The sequence below is a fragment of the Pristis pectinata genome, chromosome 9, assembly GCF_009764475.1.
Source record: "Pristis pectinata isolate sPriPec2 chromosome 9, sPriPec2.1.pri, whole genome shotgun sequence".
In the NCBI taxonomy this organism is placed as follows: domain Eukaryota; kingdom Metazoa; phylum Chordata; class Chondrichthyes; order Rhinopristiformes; family Pristidae; genus Pristis; species Pristis pectinata.
Window position 1 is genome coordinate 39,495,454 of NC_067413.1, and position 19,360 is coordinate 39,514,813.

A 19,360-nucleotide genomic window follows, 5' to 3' on the forward strand; every position below is an offset into this window, starting at 1 on the left:
AGAAAAGGAAACTACTGTCAAAATTTACATTTTGCAATATTGCATCACCTACTGCAACAATTTTTATATTCTGGAAAATTATTGCAGCACAGATCAGGTTAATAAGAGTACACATTAAAATCTATTTAGCAAATCTGAAATACATTTTGAACTTATACCAATATAGCTTTACCATAATTAAAGAGAGAAGATTTCAAGGTAGGAAGCATTACTTTATCGTAAACCAGGACCAATTTGTAATCTGTGTACAAAATAAGCTGGATACGTCTGCACCTTCCTGGCTGTCTGCCACTAATATTCCCCCTGAACAAGAATAAATACTGACTCACCAAGGAAAGCATTTATATTTCTCAATTATTTGCAAAACAAGAGTAAATTGCTGCAGATTTTGTTTAATAAATACAACTTCATTTTTAAATAATCGTTTGTTCAAATTATACCATAACTCATTGAATCTTTGGTTAAGTGTACCTTTTGCATGGTCCTTGTCGAGCTGATTGGCCACTTTCTTCCATTCTTCCATTTGATCCTGCAGCGGATTTATCAGGCAATCGATCAAAGCTCTAGATTAATGAAACAGTATTTAGCTCAGAACAGGCAATTGCTTTGTTAGACAAAGAAGAATGCAACATTTCATTTTGTAAGAACATTATAAGGCATGTATTGTAATGACAATAAACACGCTGCTCGCCATTATCGCACCCCCCCCCCCCAAAGGACTATTTAATTGATGTTACGTTAAACATCTCAGAGCATTAAAACACATGCATGATATACTACATCTGAAATTAGTGCTCCTTTCGATATCTTTTTAATCCGTATATTGCACAACAACTTAAGATGAAAAAAGATATTAAATTTTAAAATGGTAATTAAAAGGCTGGTCATAAGCAAGAATGGCCTGTGTCCAACCAGATATTCCAACGTATAACTTGATGCCAGCTGGTAAGTCTGCAAACAAAATTGTGGAAGATGAATTGGGTCAGCTGATTGAGCTCATTGGTTTTACTCAAAATTTTATCTCTGAATAAACTTTCGCATAATTGGATCACCTATAAGATTATAATTAGCCCAAGTAGATAAGAAACCAATTAAAAGAAAACCAATTTATTTTAATTTGTGACATTATTCTACATTTACAAAGCCAAATAACTCACGCTGAGAACTGACGAAGTTTAGCCTCAATGCTTCTGTGTCTCATACACATTCTGGTTAATGCTGAACCAATCTCTCTTGTTGCACCTGAACAGATAGAAAAAGGGAAAGAAATCATTACAATTCTTTGCAGACATAATATGATTTTAACGTTACACCAATATTTTTATATTTCAGCTTCAACACCTTTCATTATTTTGAGATCTAAATTAAAGCCTTTCTGAAGCATGGACTCTTTCAATTTTACAACTGGAATGTTAGCTTTTATTTTAAAGGCTGTTTGAATTATACATAAACTTTTTATTAAAATATTACCAAACTAAAATGTTGGAATTTAGCTACGTAATTAGATTTATATTCATGCAAAACAACTGAGTTAAGAGTATACTGCAAAACAAAAATAAATGCAAGTAGCATAAATATTCATCCCAATCAAACAATTATGGATGTTTCCTTGTAAATAATAAAACATTTATTTCCTGTCATAAATAATGGCAGCTGTTAGTGGCCAAAACATATGTAGAAGTAATCTGAAGATTCTTGTGCAACTTTTGGGCTACTCTACTTGGCATTTATATTCTCTCTATACCAAAATTTGAATGAAGAACTCTTCAGAGCCCAAAAGAACCTAAGCTCTGATGTTTTGGTGAGAGTCCCACCATGACGATAGTCTTGTGTAACAAACAAGTCATCCATCTATAAGAAGTGGGTTGCACCAAAGCATTAAGAAACTAGTCACTCTTCCAGGCTTCCAGGAGGCTGCACAAGTAGTCATCCATCTTAAGCAGCTTTCTAAGATTTGCCCTGATGGGCTTTCCTTAACATTGTGGTAGATCCACAGTTAAATCTGAAACTACATTTTACTGCTTCACAATGCAAAAACTTATGGAAGTGGTTGACCAAAAAAAGCACTAAAAGAGCATTTCACTGGAAGACGTACCAACCCATTGTTAATAATTCATTAACATAGCAGCTATCAGACAGATGAAAGTTGCATGCATGTGTGCCAATCAACAAGACATGCATTTTACAACCTTATTGCTTATGATGGGCTCAACATACAAACAGTAGTTGAGACCAGGTAAATTAAACATTTCAGAACATTCACATACTTCTGTTAATTAGGTGGATTAAATGATATGTAACCAATTAAAAGGAATGTAAATATTGATCAGCTATGATCTAGCTGAATGAAGAGGTTTGATAAAATCAATGCAAATATTCAGGTTCACAACACTTGTTTCCATAAGTCATCAGGGCATTGTATAGCCTAATATTATGATTACATCACAATACTTCCAAATCCACTTCTGGCTGCTTATTCGATAAATAGAAAACTTGACCGTATGCTCATGCACACATTCTACATTTCCAGAACAATTCAGGACCCAAATCAGGAGAATCAACTGTCAATTTGCTTTCACCTGAGGATAACTGAAACCTTTGCTGAAATTACCAAACTCTCAAGGAAATAAACCAGGAACTTTATTTAATATTAGTTCAGTACCATGCAACACCACCACATATGAACATATTCATTTACATGTGAAAGGGAAACATGTGCTGCCTCGTTGAATAAATTAACTCAAAATACTAAGACAAAGGACACTACAGATGCTGGAATGAGTTCTTCTGACGTTGTGCATTTTATTTTTAAGTCAAATTCCAATTTGGACAGGCAATACACCCAGCAGATGATGCTAAATACAAAAACGCACCAATCTAACCTACATCACCATTTACTCAACAGACCATTTCACCTTCCTTGCACATTTTAACCTGACTGATGCAGCCATTGATATCAAACCAAGTAGATCTAGAGTTAAAATAACATGCATTCACCAAAGAAACACCAAAACTACTTTTATGTTCACCAATCTAAAATTACTAAAAGTATCAGAAGAGCTGTCAATAAGCAGGGGACAGTCTAGAGAACGATTGGAGTAATTCAAACTGCAACACTGATTTGCATAATACCCTAATAAGCTAGATTTTATGATCAGCAGGGAACGGAAAATGCTTGTTGCTGAACTTGAAGAAAATTGCCCAATATTTCAATGAGCCAGTCTGTGTGGAATTCCCCTTTTATAAACCAAGTTGCAATGGGGACCCACCTGCAACAAATCTGCAGTATCCAGTAATAATGATGGTATTAGAAGGACTAAACAGCAAATCAAATTGATACATTTTCAGATAGCCAATGAGAAAGCCAAACATCTTTTTTCATTAATTTTTTTTTAAAAAAGAAACATTTTATGGAAAGCAAAACAAACAATAGGACATTCAAACATGGGATTAAGCTAGGTTGAAAGAGTTTTCTTATATAGCAAGAATAGTGCACAAGAAGTTGAAGTTCAGTCAAATTACCAATTCCACTAACACATTGAAATGGTAAATTCTGACAGCAGCTTCTGAAGTTCCACATTTAACTGTGTACATCTATATGCTTAATGTTAGTTTTATAGAATAAGTATGTGCTGACATCTCCACAGTCATTCCAAGCCTATACCAATCAATTCCAATTCTCAGGATATTTGCATTCAGGAATGCGCTATTTCTTGTGTATACCTAGCTGCCCCAAAATATATGAATTCAAAATGAAGCATCATTGTTTTGTACAAAATATTTTTTATCCTTACTTTTAGTCTTTAACACCAGGACAGAACATAAAGCCTATACCTCATGCGCACAACCAATTTTGATGGAAAAATACGATACATATTCAACTCTGATTTCTTTAATGAATGAGTGCACCCCAATCTTATTGAAGTTAACACTGCTTTATTTTCCTGGGGGAAAGTGCAAGAGTTTACATTCTCACTAAAAACTGCAAACTGCATTCTCTCTCCAGTTTACGCTGCATAAGGCCTTGGGGAAGAGAATAATTTTGATGAAAGTCAAGGCAGATAAGAGAATGAAAATGCTGAATTTAAAGCACTGTGTCAAAGACAAGGGAAAACAGGCGTCAGCAGCACAATGCTTTGGATACCAAGTGAGAACTAAATTACAGAACTAAAAGAATTCTATGTTGGTGTGCAGTCTGAGTCTCCAGCAATGAATTATACCAATACAATGCAGCTTTGGATATGGACAACTAGGATTTAACTTGTGGCAAATGTTAATGTTATTAGTTGCAAGGAAAAAGACCAACTCTGCTTCTCTCTCCACAGATGCTGCCTCATGCTGAGTATTTGAAGCATTTTCTGTTTATAATCCAAAAAAAGGTTTCCTACATCAGTAGTTAGGATGGGGATGAATTAACCTCATCACATTGGCACAATCAGAAAACAAACATCACATTCTACTACCCCCCTATATTGTTTGGTACTGGTTTTAACTGGCTCTATTAAATGAAGAAATTGTGTGGAATAGCAAATAACCTCAGAGTACATGGCTCATTTAAATGCAGAGCTAAGTGTTGTAAGTGCAATTATCTTTAACATTAGGAATTCTTCATTAACAGGGGAAACAAACTGCACCAATCTCAAGGTACATTATTGCATCCATCTGCCATCAAACTTCTCAGAAGACAAAACTGAAAGGGATAAATGCCTGAAAATTATAGTGGACCAATCATTATTTGCCTCTGAAAACAACTGTAACCCACCATTTATGAAGAGCAGATACCAAAGCTGGACTGACAAGGAAAGAAACGGCAACCATTGAGCTCAAAGAACTTATTCAACTTTGGCATTATGGAATAGTGCAGATACTGTTAATTTTCCAAATAAGACCATTAATTAATAATTTTATTTTGATTAAGGACTTTCTGTAATTGGATCCTCCAGGAACATTCTTTGTGGGAAGGAATAAACTTGTTGAATTGCAGAGTAAAGGACATGCCAACACGACAACAAAAACTCTTATTTGGCAGAAAACAACTGGTATTACAAGCAAAAAAAATGATCATCCACATGTACATTGAAAAATGTTATGAGAGTGTGAAGGCTTCAAGACAAAACATTAGTTAACTGAATAACTTGCATTATTGGACCTTTAATAAAGTAAAACATCCCCAAGCAGTTCACAGCTATGCTAACAAAATTTAGCAATTACCATAAGAAATGTGGACCAAGTTGAAAGGTTAATGGGGAGAATTTAAAGTCAAAGGTGGGGAGAAAGGAAATTGGAAAATGTACAGAAGTCAAAGCTGGAGGAACTAAATTCTGAGGGCTGGAGCAGCTTACATAGACAGAGGGAAGCAAAACCAAGGTAGGATTTGAATACGAGCATGAAAATTTTAAAATCTGAGGATATGCTGGAACAGGAGCCAATGAACTCAGGGTAAGAGAATGGGATTTGCTTCAACTTACGAAATGGCAACAAGCATTTTAGGATATGCAAGAACACAAGCAAAGCAAGTATAATAGCATAATTTCTCTTCTGCTTAGAGAATTACATTCAGTTGGAATCATCCAACAATAAAAAGGTTGTGTTCCATCAATTCCCCCTCCCTGCCAAACACCCAGAAGAAACTGTGTTGAGGTGAACCAAAGCCCAGTCTAAAGATGATTTTTTTTAAACAGACAACAGAAAGTGACAACTTCCATTTCAATAGCTTGTTCTGGACTTTTAACATGCCTCAGAAATGGAAAGAGCAATGCACTCTACTCTGCACATATCATCCTCAGCAATAGAAATACAGAAAATAAATATCTTTCTCATTGGAGAGGTGCTTTGGGCATTGTCAGGTATTTAGATTATCTGTGTCAGAAAGAAAATGGGTCAACATTCTAACCATCTAATTTCACAGATTCATTAAATTTTAAAATTAAGTATTTTTGGTAACTCTGAAAGAGTTGCCCAATTATCCCCACTTGGCTGTTTTGTATTGCAATGTTCTTCTCTTCATGTATTTATCCAATTTTCTTCTTAAAGCTGCCATTGAATCTGCTTCCATTAACCTTGCAGGCAATGACTCCCAGATCATAAAACAGAGGTTGAAAAAAAAACCCAAGCTCCGCTGCCAATTAGCTTAACTTTTTTATTATATCCCTTCAGCCAGTTTAATCACTCTTAGTTTATCAAGATTTAGTTTTGAACTCCACTATTAAACATCATCCCTTAACCTTCTCTGCCTGGTCCTAGAGGAGCATTCCGAGTTTTTTTTAAACATAAACTGAAGATCTTCATTCCACGTTCCATTCTTGGAAAAAATGCTGTGTCACAGTTAAAGCCTTGACATCTTACCTAAATCACAATGCCTAGAACTAGACAAGATACAATCCCTCCCCCACCCCACCCACAGATGCCTCTCTACTCAGAGTTCCTCCAGAAGATTGTTGCTCCCAATTCCAGCATCTGTACTCTCTTGCATCTACAATATACAACAGATTATCAAAGTTTTAACATACCTATAAAGTCAAGAATTCTGAATATTCTAAATCAGTACAACATCGGATTGTCATGAGAACATCTATATTTGCTGAGCTATGTTGGTAAGCATCATTTCCAAAAACCATGTTTTACCACATTAAAGTTACATTCTCCAAATTAACTCACTACATTTTATGTCCAAATTGTAATTAAGCATTACAAAAATGCAGCAAGTTTTATTTTATTTATTGAGCCTGCTCCAACATTCAGTAAGATCACGGCTGATCTGGCTGTGGATTCAGCTCCACCTACCTGCCTTTTCCCCCATACCCCTACTATGCAAAAATCTATCCAACTGTGCCTTAAATATATTTAATGAGGTATCCACTGTTTCCCTGGGCTGAGCATTCCACAGATTCACTACTTTCTGGGAAAAACAGTTTCTCCTCACCTCCATCCTAAATCTATTCTCCCGAATCTTGAGGCTATGTCCCCTAGCTCTAGTATCACCTACCAGAAGATTCCAGTGAGTTGACGAAAAGCTCCAATACCAGTGAAATAGGAAGGGTACAGTAGTAAGTTGAAAAGGTATGGAGGAATTTTTCTAAAAACTGAACTTGTTAACACAATATTCCAGTTCAGGGAAGTCAGTGGGTAACCATTACTGGGCTGGAGGTGAAAGGGAATGAAATGGCTGACTAGAGATTGTAATAAGAACATGGATGGATAATGCCTGATGGATGTAGTCAGAGGGAATATTACTGGTATCTAGACCATCTGTCCAAGTGGAAGTTGGTATCAGGTAACTTAAACAACAAGTGACAGACGAGCAAAGGAGTTAGATTGCAATGCATATGAGAAATGTGACTGCTTCAAGTGTAGTAAGGGGAAGTGCAGGAAAAGGACTACACAAGGGAAAACAGGTGGCTGATGTTGATTAATGGTCGAGGGAAATAAAGTTTAATGATCAGAAGCTGTGTGAAGAGTCTTATAAAGGTGGTGAGGAGATGCAATTAACAATGGACATCATGAAGCTGACTAAACATTCTCAGTTTTGGACACAAATTTATGAACTGCATGTCTGGTGACCCAGAGGACAAATGGGATGGGACAACTAGTTTAAGGATTTGTTCTGAAGTAAAAAGAAGCATGAAGTTGCCCTTAGCTTTAAAGACGATTGAGATGTGTCTGTTAGCCCAAACATAGTAGGGATTCAGTTTTCCCACATGAGCTATTATTGTAGTCTTTGAAAGAAATGCCATTTTAGTATGATATCTGGGTCACTTTTGCACAAGAGTCTTGTCATTAGAGCAGAGTTGAGAATGACCAAATCAGCTGCATATAGGACAAACACAGCCATCAGACAGAAATGCTCATCCTATTAATCCAGGTATGACTCAAATTCAGGACACCGACATAATAGGACAGACCTCTTGCTCGCTGCATCATCTAGATTTTGTGATGAGCTTCTAATAAAAGTAACTGCATGCTGAGAAACTGCATCAATGCTCCAATAAGCTGCTCTATAAAATACAGGGTGCTTTATTCCCTAATCAAAGCCAGCTTCTGATGTTGGGAATAGGTGTCATGACAACCAGCCAACCTTGTGCTCATCCTTCCAGAAATTCTTTAACACATTTCATGGCCTACTTCTTGACAAGTGAATCCTACAGACTGCATGAAATCCAAATAAAAAGAATAATTTTAAACAAAATCTGAAATAAAACGTTGAGGAAATATTCATGGAAACCAGAAAATTTTTGACACAGGAGGCCATTCAGCCCATCATGTCTGTGGCAATTGATAAAACTTTATCCAGATAAATTCCACTACCAGCACTGGTTCCTAGCCCTGCAGGGCACAGCTCTTAAAGTACATGTCCAAACACTTAATATTATTAATCAAATATTCACAGGCAACAAACTCAAGAGCCACTTTCTTCCATCCATGCACACTACACCCAATAACTCATTGCCACAAGAAGTGATAGGTGAATGGAATGAGATACCTCCTCTTAAAATAAATATTTTGGTTAGTCAACAAATTTTCTAATGACTTCTATGAATCTTTTCTGAAAACATTTTCTTTCAAAGGAACAAAGGAGCTGGAGGAACTCAGTGGGTCAGGCAGCATTTAAGTAGGAAAATGAACAGTGGACATTTTGGGTCGAGACCCTTCATCAGGACTCGTAAGACTCTTGACCTGAAACATCGACTGTTCATTTCCCTCCATAGATGCTGCCTGACCTGCTGAGTTCCTCCAGCTACTTTGTGTGTTGTTCCAGATTTCCACCATCTGCAGTCTCGGGTCTCCATCTTTCAAAGGTAGTAGTAATGCTCATGTAAAAATTCCCCATTTGCTTGGATTTCATCATCTCTCAGATTTTGTTGTCAAGAAGAAAGCCATGAAATGATTTCCAGTAAATCCAGATTCCTGCTTTTTGATCACCATATAAAAACATCTATCTGACAAGATGAGCTTTATCAATAGGGATGAGTAAAGGATCTCAGAAGTCATTGCAAGTCTGGTGAATATTCCCTATAAAATTATGGACTAATCTTCAGCACAGAAACTGGGAATTATTTCAGAAACCCAGCAAAATTCTTCATCTTCAGCCGTTAATTTAAATGACACCAAACGATAAGAAATTAGAAGTGCCTGTTGTGAAATGCCTCCACAGATGTTTTTATTCAGCTGCCTTGTCTGCTATAATTAGGTTGTTGCTGTACAGTTGAGAAGACAGTTGTTCATGACATCTTACAACCCTCAACTTCAACTATGAATCACTTCAATTTGAAAAATAAAAATCAGCATCAATACCTTTAACAATATCAACTAGACTTTCATTTGGTTTGGTGATGGGAAAAAAAAGTGGGCACACAATTTTCCTTGGCACTTCCCACTCCAATTTACTTTAGCAATAAGTACTGCAAATTCAAGCACCTGGCCTTTTTTGCACAACAGAAATGCAAAAGAACACAGGAGGAACTGGGAGGAAAAAAAAATAAAAGGGAAGAATGCAAAAACAGAGCCCACTTGATGTCCAGGTAGTATTCTTAAGAAATAGTGCATGCATTTCTTAAGTGAAGAAAGCAAACCTGCAGGTTTTGTTTGATTGGAAAATAAAACAAAAACTGCAACAAAAACAGAAAATGCTGTAAACACTCAGGTTAGGCAGCATTTGTGGAAAGAGAAACAGTTAAGGCTTTAAGTCAAAGATCCTTTGTCAGAGCGAGACGACAAAAAAGTTACTTTTAAATTGCAGAGAATATTTGGGGGGGGGGGGAAAAGGGGGTCATGATGATAGTTGGATAGGACAAAGGGAATATTTGTGATAAGTTGAAGCCAGAACTGTGAGGGTGAATTGGTAATGGGGACAAAATGTACTAATGGAAAGGGAAAAAATTGGGAGTAACTACTTTCCTGTCCACACAAAATCTAACAACCCTGTCAACAGTTGCAACACAAGCGCACACGCGAAGAAGTTTCAACAGGGCACAGGCAAGCATCCAGGACCAGTGGAAATGTAACTCTGCAAAAAGTGCTACCTTCAAAAGATCAGAAGAGTAGTTTGAAGTTAAATGTGTCTGTTATGTTTGTTCTTCATCACGAGACAAACTTGGCATGGGTTTAACATCTGAACATTTATTAAAACAAAAGGCTGCAACAGACTTGCCACAGACAGGCTGCTTTTCCCGCTCTTTCCAGTCACTTCCTGTTTCCCCATGTGAACTCTTGCATTGCCTACTGGGAACTGTAGTTCTTTATTATAACTACATAATAACACATCTTCCCCCTTTAAAGAAAAAACAAACAATACTTTGTCCTTATAAACCTGCCAAGAACCCTTGTCCACTCAGCAGCTTTCAGTCTCTGAGGTGGTTTTATGGTTCTTTTTGGTCTGGTACTTGTTTCCGCAGGTGTGTTGCTTTCATTTGCTGCATTGGTGTTTTCCTGGGAACTCTGGTCCCCATGTTCATTTTTTCCATATGCTGGTCCCTTTGGTGTACTGACAGGAGATGGGTCACAGTCATGAATTGGAGCTTGTGGTCGTAGATCCACACGGTTCCTCCTCAGAGGTGTCCCTCGCTCCGTCTGGATCTGGTATGAATGCTGATTTACTTCCTCTTGCACAACCCCTTGCATGGACCATTGTCCAGAATCATGATCTCGGATTCGCACTTGATCCCCAGGCTTCAAGACTGGTAGGCTTTTCGCTGTCTTGTCGTGATTCCATTTCTGTTTTTCTTTCCCTTCCTCTTTAGCCTGTTTGACCTTGTGTGCTCCTTCATGTGTCAACAGGTTTTCATGCATCGGAAGGTTAGTGCGTATGCGTCGACCCATCAGCATTTGGGCTGGCGAAAGGCCGTTCTGTAGTGGCGTACTTCTGTAAATCATTAGACTTCTGTGGAAATCCTCTCATCCATCTTGCATTTTCTTCATGAGACCCTTCACCACCTTAACTGAACTCTCTGCTAGGCCATTAGATTTTGGGTGATGTAGGCTTGAGGTTATATGTTGAAACCCCCAAACATTGGCAAAGGATTCAAATTCACTGCTCGAAAATTGTGGACCATTGTCTGATACTACTTCACATGGAACCCCATGCCTCGCAAACACAGCTTTCAGGAACATGATAACTGCTTTGCTGGACGTTGATTGCAGTGTTGCAACCTCTGGGTAATTGGAAAAGTAGTCTGTTACAACAATATGGCTCTTCCTATTACAGTCAAACAAATCCACTCCAACTTTGAAATACGGCCTGTCTGGTTCAGGGTGTGGTGTAAGTGGTTCTGCTTGTTGCTTTGGTCTGTAGGTAAGGTATATTTCACATGAAGCAGTAGTCCAGCCGATGTCTTGGTTCATTCTTGGCCAGTACATCACTTCACATGCTCTACGTTTACATTTTTCCTCCCCAAGATGCCCTTCATGTATCTTCTGGAGCATCTCCTTGCGTAGTGACACTGGAAGCACAAACCTGTTCCCTTTGAAAACCATATCTTTCACTACTGACAGTTCAGCTCTGCATGCCCAATAATCCCGAATACACATTGGACAGTCATCCTTTGCTGCTGGTCATCCTTTCCATATTGTATCCTTGAGTACTTTCATTGTTTCATCTGCCTCTGCTGCTTTCCTAACCTGCTCTGTTCTATTCGGAGATACTGGAAGAGAGGTGACAATCATGTCAACATAGGCCTGTATATCTGCATTAACCTGTTGGTCACTTTTTTCTGTCTTGTCGACTGCTCGAGACAGCGCACCAGCAGCAAACATATTTTCCCAGTGTGTAGATCATCTTCACATCATATTTCTGCAGCCTTATCAGCATGTGCTGTATCCTCATGGGACAGGCATTCAGTGGTTTGGACATAATTGAGAACAATGGTTTATGGTCTGTCTCCATTTCAATAGCTTGCCCATAGAAGTACTGATAGAACCTTTCACATGCATATGTAGTGGTGAGAAGCTCTTTCTCTATCTGTGCATAGTTGGCTTCTGCACTTGTTAAAGCCCTTGATGCATAGGCCACAGGTTGCCATTTGCCATCATGCTGCTGCAGTAGTACTGATCCAAGGCTATGCTGGGACACATCAGCTGATATCCTGAAACACCTTTCTGGATCATAAAACTTCAGCAAGGGCTCTTCAGTTAGGACGCTTTTCAATGTCTGGAAACACTCTTTTTGCTCATGAGACCAAATCCATTCATTTTGTTGCTCAAGGAGTGACCTAAGTGGTGCTGACACTGTTGACAGTCGAGAGATAAACTTAACCAGGTAAGTCACCATCCCTAAGAAACGTCTCACTTCCTCTTTGTTTTGAGGCCTCTCCATGTTCTTAATGGCTGATGTCTTTCTTGGGTCAGGCTTCACTCCCTCTTCAGATATGACATCTCCTATGAAGGTCAGTGTCTTCACACCAAACTCACATTTCTCTTTATTTAATTTCAAATTGATACTCCTTGTCTCAGTCGAGCAATTGTCTCAGTCGAGTATTGTGTTCCTCCTTGGTGGACCCCCAGAAATTGATGTCATCCACCATGGTCTCGACACCAGGTATTCCCTCAAAAATCACGTGGATGGTTTTATGGTAGACTTCTGATGCGGACAGGATCCCATATGGCAGCTGAAGATAGTGATATCTTCCATGTGGTGTGTTAAAAGTGCACAGTCTCAAACTTGCCTCAGCAAGCTTCATCTGCCAAAATCCAGACGATGCATCGAGCTTGCTAAACCATTTGGCATCTGAAAACCGGGATATGATCTCCTCCCATGTTGGCAATTTTAGATGCTCTCTCTTGATGGCTTTATTCTCTTGGGTCTAGACATATCCGCAGTGCTCCATTTTTCTTTTGCACAATGACCAGTGAACTCACCCAATCTGTTGGTTCTTCAATTTTCTGTATGACATTCATTCGTTCCATACATGCTAGTTCTTGTTTAAGTTTATCTCTGAGTTGAAACGGAACTTTCCTGTATGCATGGACAACAGGAGCCACTGCCTCATCTACGTGAATTTTGTATACACCAGGTAAGCATCTTAGCCCCTCAAAGGCATCTGCATACTCTTCCATGAGTGTTGTGTGGTCATCTTTGGCATGTGAAGCTACTGTGAAAACTCTTTTCACACGCACTCAGACCTAATATTGGCTGTACTCTCTTTTCTACAATCAGTAGCTGTGGTTTTAAGTGCTGCCCTTTGTGCTTAAAGGTCACCATACAGCCCCCTTTTTACTGGAACTTTCTCTCCAGTGTAGCCTGTCACTTTTAACTTCACAGGGTAAATCATACTCTTTACTGTGAGAGTCTTATAATCATCCATGGATAACAGATTCACCTGCGCTCCAGTGTCAAGCTTGAATGGAATTACTGTCTCATTCACAGTTACTGGAACAATCCATTCTGTTTTTACCAGCAGCCACAGTCTGTACAGGATCCACAAAGAATTCCTTCATTTTCTCATCAACTGTGTGCACCTTTCTCTTGTTAGCCCCCGCTCTGCAGCACCTTGCAAAGTGATTCTTCTTCCCACAGCTATTGCAGGACTTCCCATAAGCAGGACACATCTTTGGAATGTGTTTACCTCCACATCTGCTGCATTTGCTGTTTGATTTGCTGTTGCTTTTGGAAACACCTTGCGAGCTGCTTCTCTGTTTTCACAGCATGTACTGTTGTGTCTGCTCTGTACAGCTCCTTAGCTTGTGCTTGTGTGGTTTCTGCTGCCCTACACATATTCACCGTCTTTCCCAGGGTCAAATCTTTTTCACGCAACAGTCTTTCTCTGAGTCCATTATCTGGAATTCCACAAACTATTCTGTCTTTAACTAGTGAGTTTCTCAAATCTCCAAATTCACAAGACTTACTCAGCATCTGAAGCTCAGCTAAGTATTGGTCAAAGCTAACACCTTGTTTCTGGTCACAGGAAAAGAATTTCCCACTCTCTCAAATGTGATGTTTTTACTTGGGGTAAAATACTCCTCAAATTTTTCCATCAAGGTGCCCAACTCAAAAGCTGTCTCATCAATTTGAAAGCTGTTATAGATGTCCAAAGCATCTTCGCCAATCATGTGCAGAAAAATAGACGCTTTCAATTTTTCATCGTTCCTTCCCGCTCCACTAGCATCTAAATATATGTTGAATCGCTGTTTGAAGCGTTTCCAATTATCGGCGAGATTGCCAGTAAACTGCATAGGCTTGGGAGGACTTAGTGTATCCATAACGGGAACTCTCAACCTCTCATCTGAATCTCTTGACAAATCCAGTGACCGCTGAACTTCAGGAACAATGTGCTCCTTTGCTACGTCGGCCGGCTTTTTCTCCGTCTTTTTACAGATTTTCTTCCGTACTCACCGAGTCTCTTTCTCAATTGCACACAGTATTCATTTACTTTCCTTGTTCAGACCTCACACCAACTTCTGACACGTTATGTTTGTTCTTCATCACGAGACAAACTTGGCGTGGGTTTAACATCTGAACATTTATTAAAACAACAAAACAACAGGCTGCAACAGACTTGCCACAGACAGGCTGGTTTTCCTGCTCTTTCCAGCCACTTCCTGTTTCCCCATGTGACCCCTTGCATTGCCTACTGGGAACTGTAGTTCTTTATTATAACTACATAATAACACATAATAATAGTGTCCACATCTGCTAAATCTGGCTGGATGTGTTTAAATATTTATGAGGTCATTACTTCCACAGAATATGCGTCAGATCTTTTCAATATTTATAATTCTAGTTATTTTTGACACTCAATATCAGGACAATGTAAAAGCTTCACAGAGCTATTTTGGCAAAATTCAATGGAAATTTCAAATAGGAAAGTACAATATGTGTAAAATTTATCTTTATAAAGGTAATTAAGAAAAATGTTTCTTTCTGAATCCCTTTTCTGGTGATTACTTAACTTTAACTGTATTTGATTACACTGCTAATGCTTTATGTCCGATCCTTCTACTTTCAATTCTGCCTAATTTTTTTTACTTTGCCCTGAGTATTAACCCAGTTAACGAGAATAAAATTAATTTTAAGATTACTCAAAGGATAAGTAGAAGCTTAAGCAAGTTACAAATAGCAGCTTGCTGCTCATTGCTCTATTTAATCAGTGACTAAAAATGCCTCATTGTTATCCTTTGAACTGCAGAGATGGTAGAAATCCAATATTTACCTATCAGATGGGCTAAATAAAGGATCTAAAACATGGACAGTTCTGAGAAATGGTGCTACTCAAGATTTTAATACAGCTCTTCTCTTTCAAACACTTCTATGCATTTTCAAGATACAAGATTAGTAATGTGTCATTTTGTTATATTATTAGCATTACAGGAAAGATACATCATGCATTTGCATCACCAAGATACCCATCTACTTTATAGTCATAGCCATTCCCACAGTTAATCAGTGGGAGGTTGTTCTTCAATGACTAATTTCCTATAATTTATAATTGGCTGAGAACTATTTAGCTTAAAATGTATTAAATTAACGGGTGCCACAATTTAAGTTTTTAATTTACCATGACACCTACAGTCAGAGGTGGATTTTTCAGCATAAATTTTCTTGCTTTACATAAATACAAGATTAGAAGCACAGGTGATTTATGATCTGAAAGTGGCAGGGCAGGTTGAGAAAGCAGAGTATAAACCCAGGGAGGTCACGCAGAACCTTTATGAAACAGTGATGCAGCTTCAACTGAGAATTGTATTCAATTCTGGTTGTAACATTTTGGGAAGGATGCAAGTGTGTTCGAGGGGGTCCAGACAAGATTAATGAGAATTGTTCCTGGTTTATAACTACAAGGACAGATTAGAGAGGCTGGACTACCTTCTTTAGAAGATTGAGGGTAGATTTGGTAGATGTATGTAAAATAATGAGGACACTGAACGAAGTGGATAGTGGGTGGCTGTTCCATTTGATAGAGAAGTTGAGGACTAGAGGTTACAGACAAATAGGAAAAGAATTAAGAGCGACATGAGGATAAACTTAGCATGGTATTTTAATCTGGAATGCAATGGCTGCAGATATAGTCGGGGCAGGTTTGATTATGGTCTTTAAGAGAGAACTGGATAAATATGAAGAAACATTGAAGGTCACAGAAAGGACCGAGGTAGGTGGAACTTGAGAGTTGCTCTGGTAGAGAGCTGGCACAGACCATTCTATGGAGTAATACATTTTCCAAAATGAGAGGTGGTAATTTATAGCATCACAGAGTTATTTCACATTTATTCAATAGTCTTTCCAATGAAATGGCACACCGTACAAGAACTGTTGTGTGAATGCCACCATTCACAACTGTATTCAACTCAGTAATCATTTAAACAGCCTTTGTATTTCACATTCTAGATTAAAGCAAATACTGTTATACATAAATTAAAAGGAACAACAATAATTTTGTAAACTAAAAAATTATTTTTGAATGTTACACGTCATGAAATTCATCTCTCAATGTGATGGCACATTTGAACAATAAAAAACTAGGCCAATCTAGTTTATGGCATAATTGAATAAAACCAGAGAAACAGAGCCCTCATTTGACCTGATTGGGAAGCAAAATGTAATGAAAGATCCTCCAAGAAAGCAGGTAATCTGAAATATTAACAGATGCTGCTATATATAATCAGTAGGCAAGGCAACCCACATGGAGAAAAAGTTTCAAATTTCACAAATAATTATAAGATTCTTTCTTTGACAAAATGCAAAAATCTGAATACCTTAAGGCCTCTAATATCCTTTTGTTTCATTTCCTCAACTCTTAAGTTCAAAAGTTATAAAAAGTTCTATACAGCAGTAATATATTCATACAATTTCAAACTACAAAATTTAAAACCAAATTTTGTGTCACAACAATCATCAACCAAATGAACCTCAGACTACACTTAATGCACTAGTATAGTTGTTCTGCCCAATAAAAATATGAACACCCATTCAATGCAATAAAACAGCAACTTACTAACTTACAAATTCATTATCAAAGTACACTAAAATCAATACTTCCTTAGAGATCTTCTCATTCCATTTCATATTTAACTCCAGTGCCAAATGAAACATCAACTTTCAGTTAAGGGCTCAAGAAATTGATTTATACAGAATCTTTAATGTATCGATTGAAATCACTATTTATCAGAGAACATCAAATATTGTCTGGCAAATGAGCTCTATTAGTACTGAAATATACAAGAGTTTAATTACACTTCACTGCAACATCAGACATGGTCTGTTTGGAAGGCCTAGCTGTATTCTGAAATGTGGTTATGGCCACCAGTCTAAGAAAACTTAATTAGGTGCAAGAAACTCCTTGGATAACCTGAGGTAATGCAATATGTCATAGGAATGCAAGTTCCTTTCTTTCTGTGTAAGTGTTTAAAATGCAATTTGATGGGTATAAAATGCTTTGTGACATCCTGACAACATAAAAGTGAACTGATCTTTTACAAACTGATCAAATGCAGAATCTGTAGGTTTTTTAAAAATACCAACAACTCAAGCATTTAATTTCTACAAACAAATTTTATTTTGAAAAATTGAAAAAGTGGAACAAAGTTGTTCTACTTCACTATTTTGAATTTGGGTTGCCTGTGATTCTCATTCGTATGTTCCCATCCACGTGCATCCTAACCCTCAGGTCTCCACGACAAAACAGATTCTTAAGGTTAATAATTTATACCATTGTCCGCTGAACAAAAAATTTCACATCTACAAGTCAGTGATAATAAATCTGATTCTGAAGTCCAATGAATTGGTATTGGCTATGTTTGCACAAACATTAATTTTGCAAAATGGGAAGAAGGTAAGCCTGAAATTATGAAAAGGTAGGGCACATGTGGGAATGTTACTTTATTTGTAAACCAGTTAAATGGCTTCAAATTAAGCAGAACCAAATTATTGTAACAAAGGAAATACACAAAAATAAACAAAGGAAAGCAATTTAAATTGAGACTGCTGATTCACTGTAGTGGATCCCACAGGACGATCAGTGAAAGACATGCAGCACCAGAGATGTACGTCGACTATCTACATGTAATTTATGAAGACAATGGAATTTCCAGATTTAAAAAAAACAGCCCATCTCATGGACCCCCTACCATCCAGTAACCGTCTGACATAACAGATCAATTTTTCTAAGTACTCAACATCTCCAATATATAGCCTACAAAATACCCACACAAGGTGAAGAAACACTCACTGCTGTGGAAACTAATAATCTTGAGATACAAGAATTGTACAAGACGTTGATGAGGCCACACTTTTGAGTACTGTGTTCAGTTTTGGTCAAAAGGGAAGGATGTGACTAAATTCCAAAGAGTGAAAAAAAACATTTACAAGGATGTTGCCAGGACTCAAGGGACTGAGTTATAGTGAGAGGTTAAACGGGTGGGGCCTTTACTCCTTAGAGTGAAGGAGACTAAGGGATGATCTCAGAGATATACAAAATCATGAGGGGCACAGACAGGGTGAGCAGCCTTTCTTCCAGGGTTGGGTAATCGAAAACTAGAGGACATAGTTTTAAGGTCAGAGGTGTGAAAGGTTTAATAAAGACCTGAGGGGGGCAACTTTGTTTTGTTATATATATATATATATATATATATATATATATATATATATATATATATACACACACACACACACACAGTAGGTGATAGATACTGTATATGCAGCCAGCTGCCAGGGAAAGTGGTTGAGGCAGGAATGTTAGATATATTTAAGTAGTATGCAGACAAGTATATGGATGACAAGAGTTTATAGGGATATGGGCTAAGTGCTGGGAAATGGGATTAGCTTGAATTTACATCTAAAAACATAGAATAGTACAGCACTGGGCAGGCTGTTCAGCTCATGATGTGAAGATCTTGATGCAAATTTATACTAAATATCCCCCTCCTTTGCATTATCCATATCCCTCCATTCCCTTCACATTCATGTGTCTATCTTACAGCCTCTTAAATGCCACCAAACTGCCTGCTTCCAAGATTACCCCTGGTAACCCATTGCAGGCACGTACCACCCTGTGTAAAAAAAAACTTGCCCTTCACATTGCCTTTAAACTTCCCCCCTAACCTTAAAAGCATGTCCTCTGGTGTTTGACATTTCTACCCTGAGGAAAAGATTCTGACTATCTACCTTATCTATGCCCCTCATAATTTTAAAATCCTCCATCAGGTCTCCCCTGACCCTCTGACACTCTAGGGAAAACAACCCAAGTTTGTGCAACCTTTTCTTATAGCTCATACCCACTAATAGAGGGAGCATCCTGGTAAATGTCTTCTGCATCCTCTCCACAGTCTCCACATCCTTCCAATAATGGGGTGACCAGAACTGCACGCAATATTCCAAGTGTGGTCTGATTAAAGTTTTATAAAATTGCAGCATGACTTCCTTACTCTTATACTCAAC

At 37.9% G+C, this 19,360-nt stretch overlaps 1 protein-coding gene across 7 annotated transcripts in view; it reads right to left on the reverse strand.

Moving 5' to 3' along the window:
* The window catches only part of LOC127574085 (protein MTSS 1-like), a 148,577-nt gene that overhangs the window by 42,689 nt on the left and 86,528 nt on the right, over window positions 1-19,360 (reverse strand). For all 7 annotated transcript variants that reach the window (XM_052022739.1, XM_052022741.1, XM_052022744.1 and 4 more), the window contains exons 4-5: window positions 1,158-1,242; window positions 472-563 (exon numbers count right to left, since the gene is read on the reverse strand). In XM_052022739.1, coding sequence (XP_051878699.1) covers window positions 472-563; window positions 1,158-1,242 — 177 coding nt within the window. The remainder of the gene's footprint in view (window positions 1-471; window positions 564-1,157; window positions 1,243-19,360) is intronic.